General features: G+C 37.3%; 2 protein-coding genes across 7 annotated transcripts in view; both read right to left on the reverse strand.

Annotated features, from left to right (window-relative positions):
- LOC135081515 (microtubule-associated protein Jupiter) overlaps nt 1-23,045 on the reverse strand; it is a 202,967-nt gene that overhangs the window by 17,286 nt on the left and 162,636 nt on the right. The window lies entirely within an intron of this gene.
- Nucleotides 5,396-9,163, reverse strand: LOC135081732 (uncharacterized). The gene is made up of 2 exons (XM_063976516.1): nt 6,832-9,163; nt 5,396-6,759 (listed from the first exon to the last, which is right to left on the reverse strand). Exons 1-2 carry the CDS (start codon nt 8,411-8,413, stop codon nt 5,522-5,524), a joined length of 2,820 nt encoding a protein of 939 aa, XP_063832586.1. The 5' UTR covers nt 8,414-9,163; the 3' UTR covers nt 5,396-5,521.

Below are 23,045 nucleotides of genomic sequence, written 5' to 3' on the forward strand. Positions count from 1 at the left end.
CTGACATTCTGCTCAAGACGATTAATTTAATAGAGATCTGTTTCTTAACAGCGAGGTATTCAAAAGCTCGTTCTACTCAAAGCCTGGATTACTTTACTAAGAAAGTTATTAATTTTGGTGAAATATTTACACTGGTCGACGTCTGTGTTATTAACACTGTAATCAGCACAAACCACAGAACACAGCAATAGTGCAGTTTCACAGAAAAAAATTCAATTTCCTTTCTGCGCTGTTAATATCCGCGATGCTACGACTGTGACGCTTATCTGTTTCCACAAATGACAATTGTGGATAACAGTGTGTTTTGATTGTTGTATTCGATGTTATTTTATATTTCTATTTCCCTTTACCATTCATAAAAATTACTGTTACATCTTTTCAGTTAAATACTTGTGGAACGAGTAAGGTGCCCTGCAAACTAAGTACATACTACATTAAGATTTGATCTGTATTTTATGTAGCTCTCCCTAGAATTAGCTGGTAATGATTTAATTAAACACATGGTATTATACCATAATTTATCCCTGGATAACAAATTCCTTACTAAGATTTAGCGACAGTCATTCTTTTTGTGACAAGCAAACGAATGTGCGTGTTCATTAACCAATTGTAACTCGCACAACAAATGGGACCGAACAATCTTGTGGGCTTACAAAGAACAAGCACCGATTAAGCGCCATAAAATAAAACGCTAGTTTCTACTTCTACGAGCTAACTGCTCGGAATTCTCAATTAAATACAATTTCCATCACACCTCGACTTTCGTGTTGTTATTTCATTACGGGCATACTTGAGACGCCTAGCACGCCTCCACCGTGGAGCGTTTCTGTTCCATGGAAACATAGAAACCGAAAGAATGATACCAGCTATTTCATAATTAGCCAATCTCCAATCTTTTCACAATCCCTCTCAACACTTTTGTTAGGCGGGAAGAACAGTTATCACCACGTTCAACTATTTTCAAACGTATTTTGATGCTGCGAGAGTTGAAGATTAGATGGTAGATAGAACACAGCTGTCACTGTCAGTGCGGTCATCGGATTTAAACCACTAATAAAAAACAATCGTATGAAATTACACATTCTCTGACGATCGAGGCTCAAATTACCCGCGGCTTCTATCTTTCACCGCCGTTTTCATTTCATAGATTGTACCACGATGCCGCTGCGCGTACGCAGCCCGACATTCTACGCGATATTCAAACAAAAGATCTTTCTTTGTTGGTAAAAAAACGTTGGTCGAAACTTCTGTGCTCATTACGGGGCTTCGTGACAACGATAAATCATTTTTGGCTCCTTGGCCGCTCTAAAAGCCGGGCTAAAACAGTGCTATTATTATGTTACAACTTTCTTCCATTCTTTTTTACAATGCCTAGTTACTGCTACAAATTGTCGTGATTACACAAGTGGGCTATTATATTCTTCGCATATGAAATTGTTTTTGGTTTTGACGTTTTGGGTTGTCTTTTGCGTAAAATCTCTTCACTTGTTTGTGTTACGCGTTATAATTTACAGAAATGGACTTATAATTCTTTGTTTGTCCAAAAAGGTCACAAGACAATGGACCTCTCGTCACATATTTCTATTTTTATCACAGCTCCCGTCCCCCCACGCGTTGTAGGTAGTAACGAAGGCGCTAAGTAAAACCGCCGCCAACAACTCTTTGTTCAGCGAATGTTCCTGCGTCTTTCTTATTTTGCACTTGGCTTTGCACTTTTACCCCTGCTTTTAATACAGCACCCTATCCTCAAGACGGTGAGGTTTAATTTTGAATGAGAAAGTGTGGCAATATTTCATTCATAATAGAGGGCCTTTGTGCAGCACATCAAGTATTCACTAATGAAGTATGAAGCCTACCAACATGGTACTGATAAATGGAATTTACAATTGCGTTGCAGCTTAGGAAGCATTGGCTTGGAAAGCTTAGTTACGAATGCTAATAGCTTTAATAAAGCTTACAACGTAACAGAAGGAAGCTAGAAACGATATTTTTATTCAGTGGTAGAATTTTTTGTTTCTATGACTGGTGCACTTATAGATTCGGAAAGATATCAAAATGTTATTTTCAGAACAAAAGAACCTTTAAGAAAATAAATAATTGCCATTAAAACTCTAAAATCCCTATCACAAGTTATATTAAATCCTACTAAAGCTATTCGCTCTAATAAATCCACCCTACATATTGCTCAGTGCATATGCATTTTCAAAAGCGCTGGAAAATCTTAAAGCGGAACACGTAATTTAAAATGTAGCTGCGTAAAGCGGGAAAATTTCTAAAGAACGATGCCAAGGAAAAGCCTCAAAGAAAATTAAGTTGCGAAGAAATGCCAAGTACACTGGAGAGTTCAGGGCGACGCACTGGCTGGCAATTCGGTGACGTCATAACATTCCCCGGGAAATGTGACCTCATTAATGATGTTATACGATGCTAAAGAGCATTCACTATTGAGAATTTCAATGACCCATTTTCGAGACACGTTGTTGTGCTTTCGTGTTTAAATAAAAGGTTAACTTAGCTACACACACGTCCAAAATAGAAAGAAAATAAAAAGAAGCCTCTAAAAACTCTTACACATGTCCAATATAAAGAAATAAATAACAAAAAAGGTTCTTACAAGCCAAATTAGCCTAATTTACCGAAGTCGAAGCGACTACCTTGTAATTTAAAAGAAATCGACATGCGACCATCAAAAATTTAGGTAGAGTTCAACAACCCTTGGTGGTTTCACCCTAATCAAATTTCACTTTTATCATACGAAGTTGAGTGTATCGTGTAATATGCATTTTGACAAAGCACAAACTGCGGGTAGATATTGAGGTCAATTTCAGTTTATTATAGGCTTTACTTTTTGCACGAGGATTTAAGCGCTTTTGTCTTTTTCACTAATCTTCAAGTTTGTGTTATCTAATGTGGTTTCTTTATACGAATAAATTATTATGATTGTGTATTCCGTTTTTTTCATAGTAGTTAAATAGTAATGTTGTAGAGCCGTAGTTCTATTCTATTCTAAATAAAATCACAGATCAATCTATATTTTAGAGATCACTGTCAGGACTGGCATGCAAATAGATATTATCTACAAACATAACATTCTGAATCAGTTGTCCAGAATCCAGCAACACAATAGTGATGATATCGCAAGCCAAATAGGCGCAGCTGAGCACTTGTAAAATGAATTCAAACTATCTCTGTTATTGAATGCGAATCTAGACTAGAAAGTCGTATTAAAATTATAATCATATCACGATTTACATTAATCTTTTCAATCTAACAGCGATCCCCTTGTCAGCTTATGAGCTCAGATCGCAATATCTAGCTTTAGTTTGAAGTAGGTACTTAATCATACTTATGCATGAATGAGAGGATTGTACGCACGAAAAGTTTTATTTTTCTGCTTAATTTCACTTTGTACTGTTGCTTTTAACTTCGATGCAGGATTAGTCTTCGACTCCGTATCAAGGTTTAAGGTCGTTTACCCGCGTCTGGCACGCGTCTACGAGCCCAGCACCATATCACCGCAGCCTTGGGGCTAATCCGTATCGATCTCACAGTTTCGTTACCATCGCCTTTTCGACACGATCTTCGTTATTCGGCGCTGTATATAACTCGGTAATGGTCACTTGCTCTTACGATGCGATGCGTTGTAGCGAAAGATTTACAGCGTCGGTAATGCTCGAGTATCGATATGTTTACATTGCGCATTCGGACGGGAATTTATGGGCTGCAGCGAGCGATAAGATCGTACTACAGGTGTATTGTTATAGGAGCGATCGGAATTCCAGGTAATTTTGTTGATTGCAAGTATGAATTTCGGATCGTTTCGTGACTGAATTGGCACCTATGTACATTTTTCATTACTACTTCTTTAAACACAACACAAAGTGGAAAATTGCTAGCAATAATTTCTAATGGTTGTTTCTCACTACTACCTACTACGGTCGGTTCTTTCATTAACGTTCGTCTTCAAAATTGCTGTAGTAGCATTAACTGTATCTATGTGCACCCTGACCGACTTGGCAAGTCACTGTGAGCCACATTTTTCCTTTAACTGCCTAAAATAAGGGCTGCCGACAAAACAAAACTTCGAAAAGAAAAATGTAGAGATTAGATGAGATTTTTCATGGTGGATAATAGACTGACAATCTAGAATTGGGATAAATTGACCCAGTGGATAACCGACGACAAGCACTTCTAAGCTTGTTTCGAAACACGTTTATATTAAATTAAGCTCGCACGAAAATTTACTTCCTAACATTGATCTCATAAAGGCCATTGCGGTTTCGCAGTTATGAAATCAAATCAATGCGGGAAGCATAGACCCTGACTTGCTAATATGATCGCGACTATTCCGACTATAGTCAAATTCGAATTCTTTGTGGCGACCCTAATACTATCAACATGGCAACTGCACTCGGCTCGCATGCACCACGCCTGTGCCCCACATTTTTTGCCGCAAACCTTCTTTATTTGCACACAGATACCAACTTTCGTTTTTCGGCTGAAGTCAACAAAATTCAGTTTGCAATTACCGTCTAAACCAAGATTAGTTGGAAATCGCGGTTAAGTGCAGACTTAAAGTTAGGTATTTACTTTGTAAATAAGATAAGAAGTGAAGTGGGCAAAAATATTTGATATTTGCACAAGTATCAAAATAGCAAAATATTGAAAATAAAGATGATTAAACTGACGTGCATAAATTGGTGCGCAATTTATCACATGCCATCAAATAGACGCGTCAAAATGGCCCATGATTTGCACCATATTGCATAAAAATCGAGTTGCGAACTCTTCCACGCATCTATCTCCCGTTGATCATCATAACTAATTATCAAACAATTCCTTATCGTTCACCATCGTGAGAACGTAACATTCTGCGTTAATAGAAACAAATGAAGTCACAGAGACTCGCCATGACAGCGGCTAACCGATGGTTTACAAGCGATTACGGGAGGTTAATGGGGTGACCTCGTGACTGATTGGTTTTGATTATTTCTACAGCTGATAAGTGATTGATTTCTCGTTACATAACAACCTGTTTCAATTGTGAAACAATTGAATTATGATCATAAGTTTGAAGAGTTTGATAACTTTATAAGGCACAAAAAACGTAGTAGAGTCATCAAACCTAATGGCCTAGAAAACTTTCGCAACATAATTATTAAAGACTTGGTGGCTGGTGATGAAGGTGATGGATGAATTGATCCGTATCTTTTGATCTATTTATTGATTAGATGCTTAGTAAACAATTAAATAGCTCTATCAATCCTTTAAAATATCCTTCTGTAATCTAAACGAATGTGAGAAATTCGCGATAGTTCATGATAAAGCTTTATTAGGAACTTGAGAACTTGATTTTAGAAGTCACGAAGCACGATCAAGTTGAAATAAATTATTACTTCACTAGCTTCCGCCCGCGGCTTCGCCCGCGTGAAATTAGTTTTTGTCAATCCTGGTCCCTTATGTCTAAGAGACTCTTACAGGGGCCAGCCTCACGTTGTGTACAAAAATATTTTTAAATGACCTAATTTAAAACATTTTTGTACACAACGTTTGCTGTTTTGTTATCATTTGTTAAAATGTGGAGATTGTTTGGACTCGACACTCGCGAGCAGGCCACGTACAGTTGGCCATGCGAAAAACAGTTTTTCTCTAAATGGACACCTGCTACTTTAAGTGTTTGCCCTTGCGCTTTGTTAATGGTCATTGCGAAGGCTGGTTTGAGGGGAAACTGGATTCTTTTAAACTGAAACGGTAAATCTGTAGGGATCATGGGTATGCGTGGAATCAAAACTTCTTCATCTTTAGCTATACCTGTCATTATAATTGCTCTAATAATATTGCGTCCTAGCTGCGTAATTTGCAATCGAGTCCCGTTGCATAGTCTCGGCGCTTCGAGATTTCTCATTAATAAAACTGGAACCCCAACTTTCAGTCTCAGCTTATGAGACGGCACTCCTGACAGCTCTAAAGAGTTTAGAAACTCGGTAGGATAAGACGTCACCTGTTCACTGTCCATGACAATATCTACTGACAAATATTCGACAACATCGCCTTGCACATGTGACATCATTCTTTCATTGATCTTTCCCACGATTTCATTGGTCGGTGCTAATATTGCCCTTTCACACAGCCATTCTCTATTCCTCATGTTATATTCTAAACCGGGATAGACGTTGTTTTTAAGATCTTCCAAGTTTTGGACAGCATTACAAAATTCTTGATTTAATGTAATCATGCCGTTAGCGTCCGTAGTCATTCGACCTTCACCGATTTTCAATAGAGCAGCTGCATATTGCCCCGATTGCGTATCATTATGTAGTTGTACTCGCATGTTTTTAGTGAGACAAAATTTTTTTACATGCACCCATAATGTAGACGCTTTCAAACATGCATTTATCTCATCTGCTGGAGTGCCTCTAGTAATGACAGGTAGTGTCTGTCGAAAATCACCAGCAAGCAGCACTACCATCCCACCCATTAAACTCGGGTTACTTCTGATATCTTTCAGAGTCCGATTGAGCGCCTCGATCGCTTTTTTATGCGACATTGTGCACTCATCCCACACCAACAGCTTGCATTGCTGTAGCATTCGGCCACGATCGCTGTTTTTTGTGATGTTACACACTGGAATTTCCTCATGATGTAAATTTAATGGGAGTTTAAGTACTGAATGTGCCGTGCGGCCACCATCGAGCAGCGTCGATGCAATTCCAGAGGAAGCTACAGCAACAGCTATTCCTTTGTCTTTGCGAATTTGGGCTAAAAGTAAATTTAATAAAAAAGTTTTTCCAGTGCCTCCTGGCGCATCTAAGAAAAACAATCCACCCTCACCATTATAGATTCTTTGCACAACAATATCAAAGACTAATTTTTGTTCCGTGTTTAATCGAGGAACTGACTCTGATATTTGTTGCTGTAAAGAAGAGACATTGTAGTCCAGTTCTCTTATTAAATCACCACTGACTTCTCCGATTCTTTGTGGCCGGTTCATTCCAAAATCTGATAATGTCTTCCCAGATATAGCCATCACTTGGTCTTCAATCTTAGTTAGCGCCTCGTTATATACTAAATCATTATATGTGATATTGGGATTATTTTGTTGTAGTCTGTGCAAAATATCGTCAGACATATCATTTTGGTACTTTTCCCATAATATCTGAGGATTTGAAAGACCACACGTCGCTATGAGAATGGCAAAAAGATCTCTCACCTTAGCTGCTGATCTACATTGTGCAGCCTCTTCTAATGTCGAGTCCCAATGATTGTCATTCTCTAACAATCCTCTAGTTTCACAGGCTTCTCGGAAGGTAACAAACGTTTGACCGTTGTAGTTCTTGAGATCATTGAACGAAGTTGGCCCACGCACGTGGTGTAGCAGTAGTCTCAAACAAAAGCATTCAATGTTGCTAACGTGGACAGTATAGACCCGTCCTAATGCATCCCCAGATTTAACGCCAGGCCAATCCAGAACAGCAGATCCTTGAATTCGGCGTTTCCAACATTTTCTACCTGCATCCCAAGTGTAATACCGAGGTACTTGAACGTACAAAAGTGTTTTTGCAAATTCATCTGATCTGCAAAGGTCAAAAAAGGCGGTCAAAGTGGTTTTTGGTGGTGTTGTCACTCGCTGGTGAAAATTATTTTCATTAAAATAAATTCGTTCACCATTCTCTAGATGCACACTGAGGTGCGTAACAGTAGGATGCCTTTCATGCAAAGGAAACCCTAACAGGCGCCATACAGCTTCGTTGCTGCTGACATAGCGACCAGACTGAAACGTTTGTACTTCGTCTACTGGGTTTGAGGACTCTGAGCTTCTGAAATTAAAAATAGCTTGATCGCTGCCTTTATTAATATATTTGCAGATGTATTTGATTGCACGTACGGAACCGCAAGCTTCTACATTTATATGGGCGTTAAAAGTTTTTAATAGGACAGGCGAATATGGTACTACCCAACTATTGTCGACAGAAACTTGACTACCATTTCGGAGTTTAACAGATGCCGTCCGGCCTCCGTCTTCTGGTGCTCTTCTACGATACATCGGGTAGCCGTTCTCATTATGGAGAGTCTCTTTCAGTAGGTTGCGAGGAAATTTTTTTGTACATTTACGGTCTTTCATGCACGGGCACTGAGGGTTTTCAGCCCCGCATGGACCATGGATCATGTTTTTCATAACAATATCATAAAGTGCCTTGTCATTGTTAGGATCTGGTATTTCAGCGCTTATAATTTTATCGATTTGGTCAGGTCGCAATTTATCTTTTAACCAAAGCAAAATGTGGGCATGTGGGAGTCCTCGCTTCTGCCACTCAATGGAATACATAAAGCATTGCACTTCTCCAAAAACCCTTCCTTTAGTAATTACAGTCATAAGCTTTTTAACTTTTAACCTAAACACTGGCAATGACATCGTGCCTATCGTTGGCGCTTTGACCTGGCATTAATTCGTCAACTATTTCAGACCAAGATGGATTGCAGGTGAAGGTTACAAATAAATCAGGTCGACCATACGTACGCACATAGGCAAATGCGTCTTGAGTATACTCGTGTAAGTATCGGGGACTGTTCACAAACGAAGAGGGCAGAATCACCATTTTACCTATATTATTAGGGTTCACGTTGGCATCATTCGATACAGCATCTTGGAGATGAATATAATTTTCGGCTCTTAGTTTTGTTTGATTTAAAGATATGTATCGCAATCTTTCGCTTTCAACCTTCACGTACATATCAACATAAAACTGGTTAGCGAGCTGTTTGCATCGTTGTATTACGTTAAAATCGTCTTCGCGTATCATCATATGATAGGCATAAAAGTCCATGCTCGATACTTTTTTGTTGGGCAAGGGGAGCTTGGTCACTGGATTGACTTGTGGAATTTGAAAATGGTACCCCTCTTGCCCCTTGCTAAACATAAGCGGGTACTGTAATGCGTCATAAAACTTGTGTGTGTCCGGCACCCTGGTCAATGTATTGTCACGGGTTTGTAAAACAATATCACGCGATGCGAACTGTTCACCACACACCATGGCGGCGACTTCGTTTATTAAGGGTGCATTATAACGTCTTTCATGTTCCCCGCTTGGCGTACGATCTGGGTGTATTACTAATTTGTAATTTTCCCCTGGCATTCTTTCTAAGGCTGTTTTGAAGGTGTTAATGAGGTCCGACGGATCTGTGAATCCTCTTCTGATTCCAGTGATCTAGCAAGTTTAGCAGCCCGAGCTCTGCTAGAGCTATTAGCTAAATTGGACTTTCGTTTGCGAGGCATCGTAGAAAAACAAAAATGAAATGAATCGAACAAAACAGATGTACAGATTAAGATTTATTATATTAAAAAAAACCTTTAATAAGCACCTACTCGGTAAAAATGATGCGCTCATCCCACGGCGATGTCAATTAAACACATCGTCCGTCACGTTTAAATGGAAAAAAAGTAACTAAGAAATTAAATTATCAATATTTATTTACAACCAAATCAATATTTATTTACAACCAATGCATAAAATAGTAGGAGGTTAGTAGCTTAGGTTAGTTTTACACCTACTACGACCTCTTAGATTAATTAAAAAAAGGAAATAAAAGCAAATCGGATTTTTTTAAAGTAACGGAAACTATCTTACCTACTTTTAACTATGAACTAAAAGAAATATCAAGTATGTACAAAATTAATTTACAGGACCTAATTAATAAAAAACACTTAAAAAGTTATACGAAACAAAAAAAATAATTTTACTGGATCGAAAAATGTAATTCTCTATAGCGCAAATTTCTCTAATCGCATGCGTCCGACAACGACGTCTGCCCTCACGTGTCTGCCCGTTCGGGTAGGCATAGTTAGATTCGTGCGCTCCCCCACCACACGACAGCGCCGCGCCGTTGCCTGCCGCAGATGCCGCCACACTTCGGCGAATGTGCGCGACGACGACCGACGGCAGCGGCGGCGATGCAGAGTATTCGTTAAAAGGAATTTAAACTTCAAAAGCGAACTTTTTTGTAACTTGATACACCCAAAACTTCTAAATTACATGTTCCTAGGTTCAGTGATTAAGATTTCGTATACAAAAAGTTTGGCTTTGTAGTTCCAGTTCCGAATCCGTTCCGTTCGAATTTCGGGAATTCCGTTTGTAGAAAAATTCTGCACATCCTTTGAGACCTACGTACCAAGATTCATGGTCTTATCTTCAATTCAACCCCTATTTCACCCCCAAACTGGTAAAAATTTCAAAATGCTAGAACAAACGATTTTTTGTTTCTTATGACGTGATATTTGACGAACTTGCATACTAACTTTCAACCCTTATTTCACCCCTTAGCTGGTCGAAATTTCAAAAATGCTAGAACAAATGTTTAATGATTTCTTATCAAGTGCTTAAATATAAAGTTTCATGGTTTTATCTTTTAAAATTAAGAAATCCCATACAAACTTTCAACCTCTATTTCAACCCCTTCATCCCTTTTTTTCGAAATAAAAAGTAGCCTATGTTCTGTCTCAGGGTCTAAAGATTGTCTGTACCAAATTTCATCGAAATCGGTTGCGAGGTTTAAGCGGGAAAGCGTAACAGACAGACAGACAGACAGACAGACAGACAGACAGACAGACAGACAGACAGACAGAGTTACTTTCGCATTTATAATATTAGTTGGGATTACCTTCGTGTGTGGCCTAACCTTAGAGACAGTGTAAGAGCTGATAGAAAGTGTGTATAAAAGACTAGCTATGCCCGCGACTTCATACGTGAAAATTGTTTGAACATTTTTTCCCGTTTCCGCAACATTTTTCATTGATGCTCTGCTCCTAATGGTTGTAGCGTTATGGTATACAGGTTGGAAACGATAAGTGATCTCACTCGATTATTTCTAAACTATACAAGATACTGAAAAACTGGTTACTGATCCTGAAAGTGCTTCACGAGCTGTTTCAAACGGTACTAGTAATAGGTTACAGAATAAACTGGAACTATCCGCAAATTCAATGTTTCCAGCTTCCATACTAAATGTATGCCCACCACACAATATTAGAAGTGTAATTTATTTTTTGTTAAATAATAAACTTAAAAAGTCGGTTAAATAAACTCGTAACTTGCATCTTATTTAAAATTATTTGTGGAAAACATTAGTTTTAGGCTTTACTTGCTACTACTACTTACTATCAAGAGATGAGTGCCATGACTGTGATACTACTAAAAATGTATGGAAGATGGAAACATTGAATTTTTGGAAAGATCCAATTTATTTTGTAAGCTATTGTTAATACCGTTGGATAGAGCTTGTGAAGCACTTTTAGGATCAGTAACTAGTTTTGCGATATCTTGTGTAGTTTTTAATATTATGTAACTTTACCAAATGTATGGAAGCTGGAAACATTGAATTTTCGGATAGTTCCAGTTTATTCTGTAACCTATTATTGGTACCATTTGAAAGAGCTCGTGAAGCACTTTCAGGATCAGTAACCAGTTTTTCGATATCTTGTATAGTTTAGAAATAATCGAGTGAGATCACCTATCGTTTCCACCCTGTATAGCCTATAGCCTTCCTCGATAAATGGGCTATCCAACACAAAAAGCTTTTTTAGAATTGGACTCGTAGCTTCTGAGATAAGCGCGTTCAAAGAAACAATTATATTTAGATTAGTATAGATTTTGTTGAGAACCAAAGTGGATATTAAAATGGTGGCTATTCAACAGCGTCTATTGATGGATGTTCAATGAATAATAAGTAAGTAACTAGTACTATCACGGTGTTCATTCAAATTAAGAAAGGGAAAGTTCGAAAGAGAGTGATGTCAATCGATATTTAAGTTAAAACGAAACATGAGTTTAACTGTAGTGTTGGTGTAATACATAATTGACATTTGATTTGCATTCCAATTAATTTATACTTTCAATGGCTCCTAACAGGGAATAATATTTTATTCAGTCTACTTCGTAAACGTTTTCTATGTAAAATAATACTTACATAATTATATCTACTAAAGGCACTAAATAGCTGACAGACCTATCTAGGTACATACATACTTTCTATTTTACTATCGTCCTGTAATAATAATCAGGTGGACTAGGTAACGAAATGTTTTATTTCCACACTCTAGTTATTATGTGTCGAATTGAAATCTGTAGTCACAGGATTAAGAGCCAATAAATCGTCATCCTGGAGTAAGGTTTCAGAAAACAAATCCCGTCCTAAGCCAGTCGAGAATTGAGAGAATTTCCCACAGTGTAGATTATAAATCTTATAGGAACCGTGCAGTAGCTATCGCTTTACAAAACAAGGGTTTCCAGATAATGGTCGTGATCCCGTGACCGGCATCAATCAATACCCGACGTCCTGGCACACAGCCAGCGAACAACTGCCACTATACTTGATAATAATCACCCTTATAGCCTACGTCATAGATAAACGTATTGGCAGAAACTTGTTCTGCATACTGTACGGCTACAACCATCAGCCAGCTCACCCAATTGATGGTTCCTTCCTGACCCTTGTGAACTAGGTTTTAAGGTAAAATATCGAAAGATACTTCAGTGGTGGATTGCTCATTCACGAATCACTGATCGGTGCGCTTTGGTCGACAATGTAATAAATAACACATTGCAAATATTCCTCAGACATTGATGCAGGTTGCGAGGCCCTTTCTAATACAAGGCATGAGTTAAGTTTTTTTATGGTTGGGAAATTGGGATTAAAACGTTGTAGTATTGTGTATTGGTTTAATTACCTAGTTAGTTGATAATTTTAAGGCAGTAAACTTTATTTTACGTGGTGATTTTAGTGACATCATAAACAAACATCGTGAGTGTACAAAATGGGTAATTGTACAGTACCGTATATTTGTGCAAACAACGAAAAACTCTTAAAACGAACAAAGCGTCGTAAATTAAGTAATTTGTACTGCCTTACCAGTCTAATTGCGAGCGGGAACTGCAAATAATAAATCTAAGAAGCAATGTCTGCCCACTCAGTTGCCGTTAGACGACTTAATTCTCATCTTTTATTAGCAAACGTTACCATAACGGAAACAAATGACAGTAATCTCAATGCAAATCGATTCTTTATTGCGAGCTCGATGTCGGTCGCTCGATTTGACCGATCGAGTCTATTCAGTTGCGACACTAATCGATGGGTGTTACAATAAACGCTCTTAATTAATTTAAATGCTCGTCGTGTTCGGACATCCGATGATCATTTAAAAGTTTTTAGACGGGTGTCAAAACTCCAATTTAAGGCTAGGCTTTCTATTATGTCCGCTCGCTCGAGTCGACATTAATTAGTCGATATTTTATCTAAAGCTTCCGTCTGCCATCTGCGCTCCTGCGTCGCGAAATATTCACATTGAGATTAACAAAGATTTATGACCATCAAGATTTGTTTTCGAAAGCAAGTACAAGCGGATGATAGAGTGCCTTAGTTCACTAATTAACCCAATTTATTTTGTGTACGAATATTTTTCATTCGAGCACTTTCGATGTTAAATTAAGAAGTTGTAAATGTTTGCGGATTTCTTCTTCCATTTATGTGATCGTAGATAAGAGTTACTTGATTAAATCATTCGATGAAAACGGCTGACACTTCCTATCGTACGAAAAAAAATCGCTTATTTGAAAGCTTAATCAATTGATCTATTTATCCGGTAGTTAATTAGGCGTTATCGTGTCACTCTTGAAACTCGATTAACCGAGTTCGATACATCTTATCGATTTTATCTCGCTGCAATTTTAAATGAGTTGCGACGCGTTACGAGTCGGTCGTGCTCGACATGACGGTACATTAATGATGTTTGACATGGGATGGGAAGTGTCAAGTGCTGTTGATTTATTAACAAGATGGTACAGAAATCATTTGTGTCATGTTGCATGACCGATGATTTGACCTGCGCTATCATTGAATCGATTGTTCATTGTACTTTCAAAGATTGAAAGTTTTATTGACTCAGAAAGAACATTTACTGTCCCATCTCTCACTATAAAGATCGCCTTTAAAATATAAAGGTTGAGATGCGGATACAATCAAAATGATCCGCGTCGGACAGTTCACACACATTACAAAACCGTTTCCGTGTGTAAGCTTATTAAAAAGTGTGAGTAAAAGTGTGTTTCGTCACGTTTTTGCATTAGAGCGAATCACGCGTCGCCGCTAGTGGGTCATGCGTACGCGCAGCGGTCAGCGGTGGGCCACCTCTGGCCCGCACGATTAACATGTTCCGGACAACGTGGGAACATGTCGCGGTCATAGGGTTAACACTGATAAAAAAGATTCCTTTTTCAAATCTGACCAATCATTGAGCCAATTCAAACGAAAGGTTCTTTATTAAAAAAAAAGCTTTTTACCATCATGATTGCCAAAATTCACTGATGGACACGATGCTAAAGTTATAGGGAGAATGTGGGAACATATACAAGTGAGGGATGATGAACAATGATTGTGCATTGTGTAAAAAAGCTTCGCCAAAAACTATAGGTGGCGGATGGGTTGTGCAAGCTTAAAAGCTTTGTGTTTTACGTTACGAAATCTAAAGCTTAATTATTTATCGGATAACAATGGCCAGCGTGAGCACAAGGGTACAGATTGAGGACAATCGTACCCCGCGGCAAATTGTTAGGGGACGCACGTCCGAAATAAAGGGTTGACAAATTATTTTGAGATTTCAAAAGCTTTGCATTGATTTTTATAATGAAATACGTGGTCTAGTCGTGTTGTCATTTTTCAAACTGAATAGTGATTGAAGAATGTATGTGTAAAGTGTAAACTTTTATTACTCATATTATAATCATTGTGTAAGAGACAGCCCTATATTACTGGACATTTTCAGAGCTATCATCATAAACTGAGTTTTTTTCCCTTTACTTTTAAAATACTCGACCAAACTGTACTTTAATAAATCCTAGTGAAATAAGCAACTTACTTTTCAGTTAGCCAACAATATCAGTGCAGTTAATAAGCTGTGCTATTTTTAAGTTTGCACCGATCGATTATGTGAGCTTTAATGATTTTATAATCGAGGACGTTGCCATTAGGCCCAGTGCCTTAGTATAATGAGGAACTAAAATGATGGCAAGGGCAGATTTTATAATGGTATGGCATACTTCAATTTAAATGTAGTATTTTGTGATACGGAATATATAACTACTTATTTGAACAATTTTATGATTTGTATAAAGTTGATTTTCGTACAATTTTTAAAGTTGTGACTAACAAGCAATTTTCAACACGGTCAAATACAGAATCATAAATCAAATGGAGGTTTTATTAATTGTAGTAATTAACAATACCGCACGCAATCGTAGGACAATAAAAACTTTGAATGATATTTAAAGTGAATGTGTCGTTATTTATTCCTGATATCAAAGTAAGTTGGCCCGTTTCGGACATCAAATGTATGGAAGCTGTAAATATTGAATTTTCCGATCGATCCAGTTCCAGCTAGTACCGTTTGAAAGAGCTCGTGAAGCACTTTCAGGATCAGTAACCAGTTTTTCGATATCTTGCTTGTATAAGTAGTTAAAAAATAATCAAGTGAGATCACTTATCGTTTCCACCTTGTATGTATAGAAAAAATAGATACCAGTGATACTTTTATAAATGGTGCAAAACGTTAAATATCCTTCCAGAGAGGGATATTATAACAAACAGCGAAGGTAACCACAATTTAAAGGTCAGTTAAGAGATAGTGGGTAATAAATGTAAGATTTACATCTACACTAATATTATAAAGAGGAAAACTTTGTTTGTTTGTTTGTTTAGTTGTAATGGATAGGCTCAAAAACTACTGGACCGATTTTAAAAATTCTTACACCATTCGAAAGCTACTTAACTCACGAGTAACATAGGCTACATTTTATTTTGGAAAAAAATAGGATCCCGTAAAATATTTGGGATTTTCATAAGACGTGGAAAAGCGCCATCTATCGTCATTGGTTAAAATCATCTTGCGCCTGACAAACATTTTTGAGGTACGTAAATATTCATGAAGGCAAAGCTGTCAAACGCCATCTATTGACATCATTAGTAAATTAGTAACTAAATATTACATGTACCTACTATGAATAGCGCTGTTCGTAAATAATATTGAAAATTTAATAAATAAAGATATTTTATGTAATTGAACCATTCACTGTATGTACCTATTTGAATCATTCACTGTGTTTAAACGAGCAAATCAAAGTATTAATTAGTGACTTTTTACAAACTTCCAAGCCTTGCAAATTCTTACTATGTGCCGCCATCTACCGAGATGAATATTAGGGTACGGTTCAGCGGCGGACAAATGGGTTGGGCGCGTGGGCGATTTTAGTTAAATAGGATAAGAATTACTTCGTTTTTATTTTCTGTACGTACTTTGTTATTTTTTTGGTACCTAGGGTCTTTATTTTAATTACTTATGTTGGTAGGTACTTACTTATTTGATTTTAATGATAATTACTATAGGTACGTACCTATAATTTTAGTAGAAAGAAAGGTCATTGAATGACTATGTGACTCACTCACTCATCACGAAGTCTCAGAAACTACAAGTCTCAAAAGAGTTCTCAGGGGTTCATGGTCTATTCCACCTGGCTTTGATCACCAAGATGATCAAAGTGGACTCCAGTTAAATTATTTTTTTAGTGTTCTTTGATCACCTATAAATAAACCACATACCTCTGAATTGTCACAAGTCACATACATGTCCAATTTGTTTATTGGACATGTATGTGAATGCGGTTTTTAGAAAATATCAAAAATGTTACAAAACAAAATATGTAGTACAACAATTGGACATGTGACTAATCAGAGGGGGTGTGATTTGTTTGTAGATGATCAAAGGACACTAAAATAATAATTTAACTAGAGTCCACTTGACTCACCCAGGACATCGTATCCGTGGGTGATCCTGATCCTGAGTGATGAATAAATTCAAAGGACACTAAATTGTCGCTGTAAGTCCACTTTGATCACCTGGCTGATCAAAGCCAGGTGATCAAAGTTGAATACACCTCCTTTTAGAACGTAGGTAGTCACTAAGACGAAATTTTGCAAAATTCAACCCTTATGGGAGTTAAAAAGGGGGTTAGAAGTTTTTATTGCAGTCCTCGGTTTTTAAAGTAAGAGACTTGAAAGTTAAAATGTATGCTCACTATGATCTCTAGATATTGTGGAGGTGTACATATACTGTTCGGTACACTGTGGTACTGTGTACACATCGGTTTGCCGACGATATTGTATGTGGCAGAATCGTTGGAAGATCTTGGTACAATGCTCGAAGACCTTAATCGATTTTCCCAACAGGTAGGCCTGAGGATGGACATGGACAAAACGAAGCTTATGTCGAATGTCCATGTTGCGCCCTACCCAGTTTCAGTTGGGAGCTCAATTCTCGATTGTCGACAAGTAGGTATATCTACCTCGGACAAACGATCCAGCTAGGTAGGTCCAATTTCGAGAAGGAGGTCAATCGTCGAATCCAACTCGGCTGGCGTTTCGGCGTTTTCGGCGTTCGGGAAACAACGCAACATCTTTTCGTCCAAAATACCTCAATGCCTAAAGACTAGAGTGTATAACCAATGTTTGTTACCAGTGATAACTTATGGCTCGGAAACGTGGCCTCTCACTATAGGCCTTATACAGAAGCTCAGTTGCACAGCGTGCTATGGAGAGGGCTATGCTTGGTGTTTCTTTGTGAGATCAAATCGGAAATGAGGAGATCCGTAAACGAACCAAAGTCGCTGACATAGCCCAATGGATTAGCAAGCTGAAGTGGCAATGGGCAGGGCACATAGTACGCAGAACTGATGGCCGATGGGACAGAATGGTTCTGGAATGGAGGCCGCGTACCGGAAAACGTAGCGTGGGACTTCCACCTACAAGGTGGACCGACGACATAGTAAAGGTAGCAGGGAAGCGCTGGACGCAGGCCGCTTCCAATCGATCAACATGGAAAGCATTGGGGGAGGCCTATGTTCAGCAGTGGACGTCCTATGGCTGAAATGGTGGTGGTACATATACTGAAAATGTATCATTAGAAATCAACTACGGGGGCTAAGGAGATAAAAGGAGGGTTGGAAGTTTATATTATGAAAGTCCTATGTGTTTAAAGTAAGAGAGTTGAAATTTAAAATGTATGCGCTATAGATGCTAAGAGCGGATTTTACGAAACTCCACCCCTAATGGAGTAAAACGAGGTCCACGCGTACGAAGTCGCGGGCGGCCGCTAGTATTTTATAAACTGCAAACATCCCGTAAGATTATGCACAACAATCTCTCATGTGGTGTAATAAAATCTCCGGCTATTTGCTGGAACCAGTCGAAATCTTATACCCTGGCCGAGAGAGCAGGGGTCACGTACTCCGGGCCAAGTATGGCCACCATTTATAATGGAAAGCCCTGAGAAAAAGCCAGGGTCTGATAAAAAATAAATCGTTAAAGTGCTTCGGTAGTTGTTTGGATCAATTTAGCTATTTTGTTTCAAATATTAATATGAAACCGATTAAGGAAAATGTAGAATGTAAAAAAAAACTCGAAAAACCTTTACTTTTTTTGCCTAATAGGTAGGTGCTTGTTTTGACGAAAGCGGAATGTTTTACAGAAGAAATTCATAAAATATTTTTTTTAATATCTTCAAACATGTACAGTCAGCGTCAAATAGTTCGCCACACCCAAAGTACCTAGCTAAAAAGTTCGCAACACGTCTTTGTTGCAATTGGAATAAGGTTGTGTCATCAACTTATTGGTCACTTTAGGTGTCACGGACTATTTGACGTTGACTGTACATACGTATACGAATTTTAGTTTTTTTTAAGTTCGGATAAAGTTGAAAGTCTGGAAATATCTGAACGTATGGTAACCCTAGCGCCCCGGGAGCGGTGAGGAGTGCTTATTACTGCTGCCAAGTCGCTGTAGCCTCCATATTACATGTGATGGCCGTGTATTACATAATTTATTGATGAAATTCAAGGAGATAATGAATGGAAATGTGAGGTTGTTACACTCGGAGATACAGCATTGTGACCGCACGTGCCCTATGTTTTGAAATACAGCATATCTGAACTAACAACCCGTCCCGGCTTCTCACGAGTGCAGTGTTGGTATTATACCTACCTACATCTGAAAACCTCTCTATTTATTTTAGAAAACTACATAAAATTCAGTTTTATAGTACCTAATACATTCACACATAAAGGCTTAGTGACTTTGTTTTATTAGATGACATTTTGGTAGTAGCAATAAGTATTTAGATCCAGAAAGTTTTTCAACTTTTCGAGTCTTTTATGTGGTTAAAAATGATACTTTTTATGCAAAACAAAGACAGGTATTTGGCCGCAATCGCACCTGATTTATCTGCCCTATAAGTGCCTCTTCTAACTTTTTGGTCATTTTTAAACCCAGGTCATACTAGATGCCTAATATAGTTCCAACTACTTAACGTGTCAGTAATGCCTACCCTTAGGTGCGGTTAGGCCTTGTTTTCATGGCTAAAGGGGCGCTCCAGTAATCCAGTTACATTTAATACGATTTTAGGCCGGCTGCCAGGTGATTTAGTCACACAATTTGCTTCATAATGTGTGTTATATGTTATTAATATGCACGCAAAACACGTATGTTTAGCGGAGTTAGAATACTTCGCGTTATCGCGTAGCGTGTAATATGCTAGTATAACGTAATTCACGGAGTGCATGATTGATGGTGGGTCAGAATGACGGGCAATGTAAATAATTTAGTAGTCTGTTGTAATAATAAACTATCTTTTAGACATTGTAAAATGTATTCTTAATTGGGTCTTATTTCCGTATAGCGAACTTATTATAAGCCTCAATATTTTCAGTAAATTGTGCATAGTTGCATACATTTCCCTAACGACCCTAACGTTCCTGCCATGAAAAATTTGTAAGGCTGGGTGGCACCATCTTACTTTAACTTTAACAAACGTCAAAGATGTGTCAATCTCCATACAAAATACCGGTTATTGTTAAAGTTACGGTTAAAGTAAAATAGTGCAACTGAGCCTAAATATAACATCGCCTCATACTAATCTGTCGCATAAACTTTACCTAACACTTTAATCGATATGTCCAAATTAAAATTTTAATCGATATGTCCACCCCTTATGAGAAAAACGCAAAATACTTGCGTTTCATGTCACATGATTGGTCTGGTATTCGCATCAGAATTTTATGAGCATTTCTCGTCGCGAAACTGCGGATTTATCGGCGAACGTTTCAAACGCAGCGCAATGGAATGCAAATGAATTCCACTGAGAATCAAGTGCATTCTTCCGTGACTTGCCCGCGATGCGCGCTCATGAGAGGACCTATTTATTTATAAGGTAAAATATCAAAAATTACACCTAGATGAAGGGTAGCACAACTGAAAATATTGAAAATTGAATTATTGCACTATAGGAATCTGCTTCAAAAAGTACATGAAATACAGAAAGTATTTCCTAAAAAAGACAACATTAAAAAAGATTAACAAGATTAAAAGATCATTTATTCACCGAGACAAGGTAATACAATAAGGTAGATGTTACAATAGTTATACAGCTCAGCTTAGCTCAAAAGAAATAAAATCTTAAATAAAAAGAAGTATTTTCAGTTGTACTACTTTTTAGCTAGATGTGCAAATATTATAAATGGGATTTTTCAGCAGTTTCAAATTGCAATATTTTTATGACACTAACCTCGTATTATTCTTCTTTAGTCGTGTCAATATTAAGTCTTTATTATTAATAAACATTAAGAAGTACCTACTTAACACGTTAACGTCCATTGACGCAAACACAGAATTCGCCATTTGGATTTCTAAAGAGTTGTTTGTAGAAAGTCAATAATATAAGTGTTTGAATCGACTAATTTGTATTCTAAGTATCAGCATTTTTTATTAGCTTTTGAGAGATTCAGCTACAAGTCTCCTTAATTTCCTAAATACATAATGGTTGTCAAATAATAAATAAATCAACAACATTGTCGACTATGTTGACATTACCTCAAGTATGTTACCTACTAAAATAAACCTACAGTACTGTGTGTGTAAAAGCTTGCAAATAGAAAGTAGAGGCGTGCAAATGTTTAAAAACACATTTCGTAATTACTTTTGACTTTAATATTAAGTATTATTTATCTGTCGGATTACCTACTACTGTGGTATAGCAAATTAAACGCCAAATGCTGGTTTATAGGTGTAATTGCCGCGGGGGACGTGTTAACGTATTGTGCATGTGTGTGTGAATGTGAATCCCACTCCCACGCTAGGTTTATACGTCGTCCGTCAGTTCTAAAATGTCTGGAACGGTGGGAAAGGTGCGCAAGAGTTCCTAATAGAGCTTATAGAGTTAGTAGCGGCTTGGTAGCGACTTATTAGAGCTGTGATGAAATATAGCTCTAAAATTTGCTATTGTAATTAAAAAATAAAGCAGTTTTAGAGCACTTACGTAGCCAGGAACTCTTTTATGTCATTCGAACCTCTTAAATTACTTACAACTGCAGTGAAGTTTATTCAACGTACCTGTAAGCAAAGAAAAAATGTCAATTAGTAAAGAACAATATTTAACTTTGAAATAATTATGATTAATATCCGAAATATTTATTCATTGTGTAACGACGAGCATTAATATCTTAGAATCACGATATGAAAAGTTAGTTTTCCAATTTTGCACGAAAATGTAACATGCTCGTAGTCAATGAAAATCCTTTTCCTTTATAAACTTTATTTTTATATTGTCAAAAATAAAAATAGAAAAACGAGATAAGTCGGTCGTCAAGTTTTTATTTTGTATGTAAGCTGTATTTACGTATAAAGACACATCTTTTGGTCTTGTCATCATTGCATGCATTACTTGTTTATGTAAAGATGTGTTGTTGGTAGATCTTTGTCAATAAATAAATAAATAAGTAAAGGTCTGATAAAGCGACCTACAAATAAATAAACGTGTTATACCAATAACTTTATCTTGTACCAACTACCTGACATGACTTATGTAGATACAAAAGGTAGAGTAAGCGATTAAGCTATACATATTCTCAATAAATAGGAAATGCTTTATAATTTATTTTTGTTTAATGACTCTACATCAAAATATCTTTAGAAAAAACTATGATGTCAAAGAACTGTAATTGGACTTTGAAACTGAAATAGTCGACATTCAAAGTTCTAATGGCTCTGCAATTCGATCTCGATCCTTTCAACTCATGCTACCTCTTTCACATACCCCGTAATGTTTTACAAGCGAAAGAGACAGAAATGGGTCATTCCACAAAAATATGTCAACTCTTAGTCCGCGCCACATTTCACATGAAATATTTGTTAATATTTTATTCCAAAATTGTTAAATAACAGCTCGCAATGTGCTTTATTCATCACCCATTTATATTTTTTGAAACTATATTTAAAACATCTTAAATTCCTTTTGAATGACCCAAAACGTCATTCCCTAGGCATGTCCGTACTCCAAAAGTTTGTGTTTTGGGACCCACATTTATAAAAACATCAACTTTATCCTTTGTTTTAATTAACGAATAATCTATTTAAATGTATATTACACCGAATCATATTAATATTTTGCGGTTTCAACAAACAATAATTTGATTTTCTTTAGTTGAAAAAGAGTCTACAGCTTTTAGCGTCATTCCCTCGCCACGCACTGATTTTATAATTTTGCGCTTTAATATGTATTTAGAGTGAATGACATTTAGTTGAGTTTAAAGTACGATACGAAGTTATCCTCAGACCTTACTGGCTTTGCGGTAGCCGTTTTTTGAATTAGTGCAAACGTGCCAGTTGTTGCGGAAACATGTGTTAATCCAGTCACTTCGTCAGTCCCTAGTTGAGTAGCTTTATTGATTACAATAAGAAATTGTATATAATTTAATTAGTATTTACGTGTGGTTTTTTGGCTATTTTCGGCACATCGTATTAAGCATCTTATAATATAAAGTTAATCTGCATTTGTGTTAAGTTTTACTCCAAATAGTCAGTCCCTAGAGCGTCAGGCCCTAGCTTTAAACGGCACTTGGGACTAAATTACTAGTTAGGGAATGATGTTTTTTATATAGTGATAATAACAAAACAAC

The sequence above is a fragment of the Ostrinia nubilalis genome, chromosome 20, assembly GCF_963855985.1.
Source record: "Ostrinia nubilalis chromosome 20, ilOstNubi1.1, whole genome shotgun sequence".
Taxonomy (NCBI): domain Eukaryota; kingdom Metazoa; phylum Arthropoda; class Insecta; order Lepidoptera; family Crambidae; genus Ostrinia; species Ostrinia nubilalis.

Bases quoted from the DNA above. Each gene is read 5' to 3' on its own strand.
- LOC135081732 (XM_063976516.1), bottom strand. From the start codon at position 8,413: ATGTCATTGCCAGTGTTTAGGTTAAAAGTTAAAAAGCTTATGACTGTA. The intron at 6,760-6,831 runs GTGAGGGTGGAT...ATTTACTTTTAG, and splicing joins TGTGCAAAGAATCTATAATG to CCCAAATTCGCAAAGACAAA.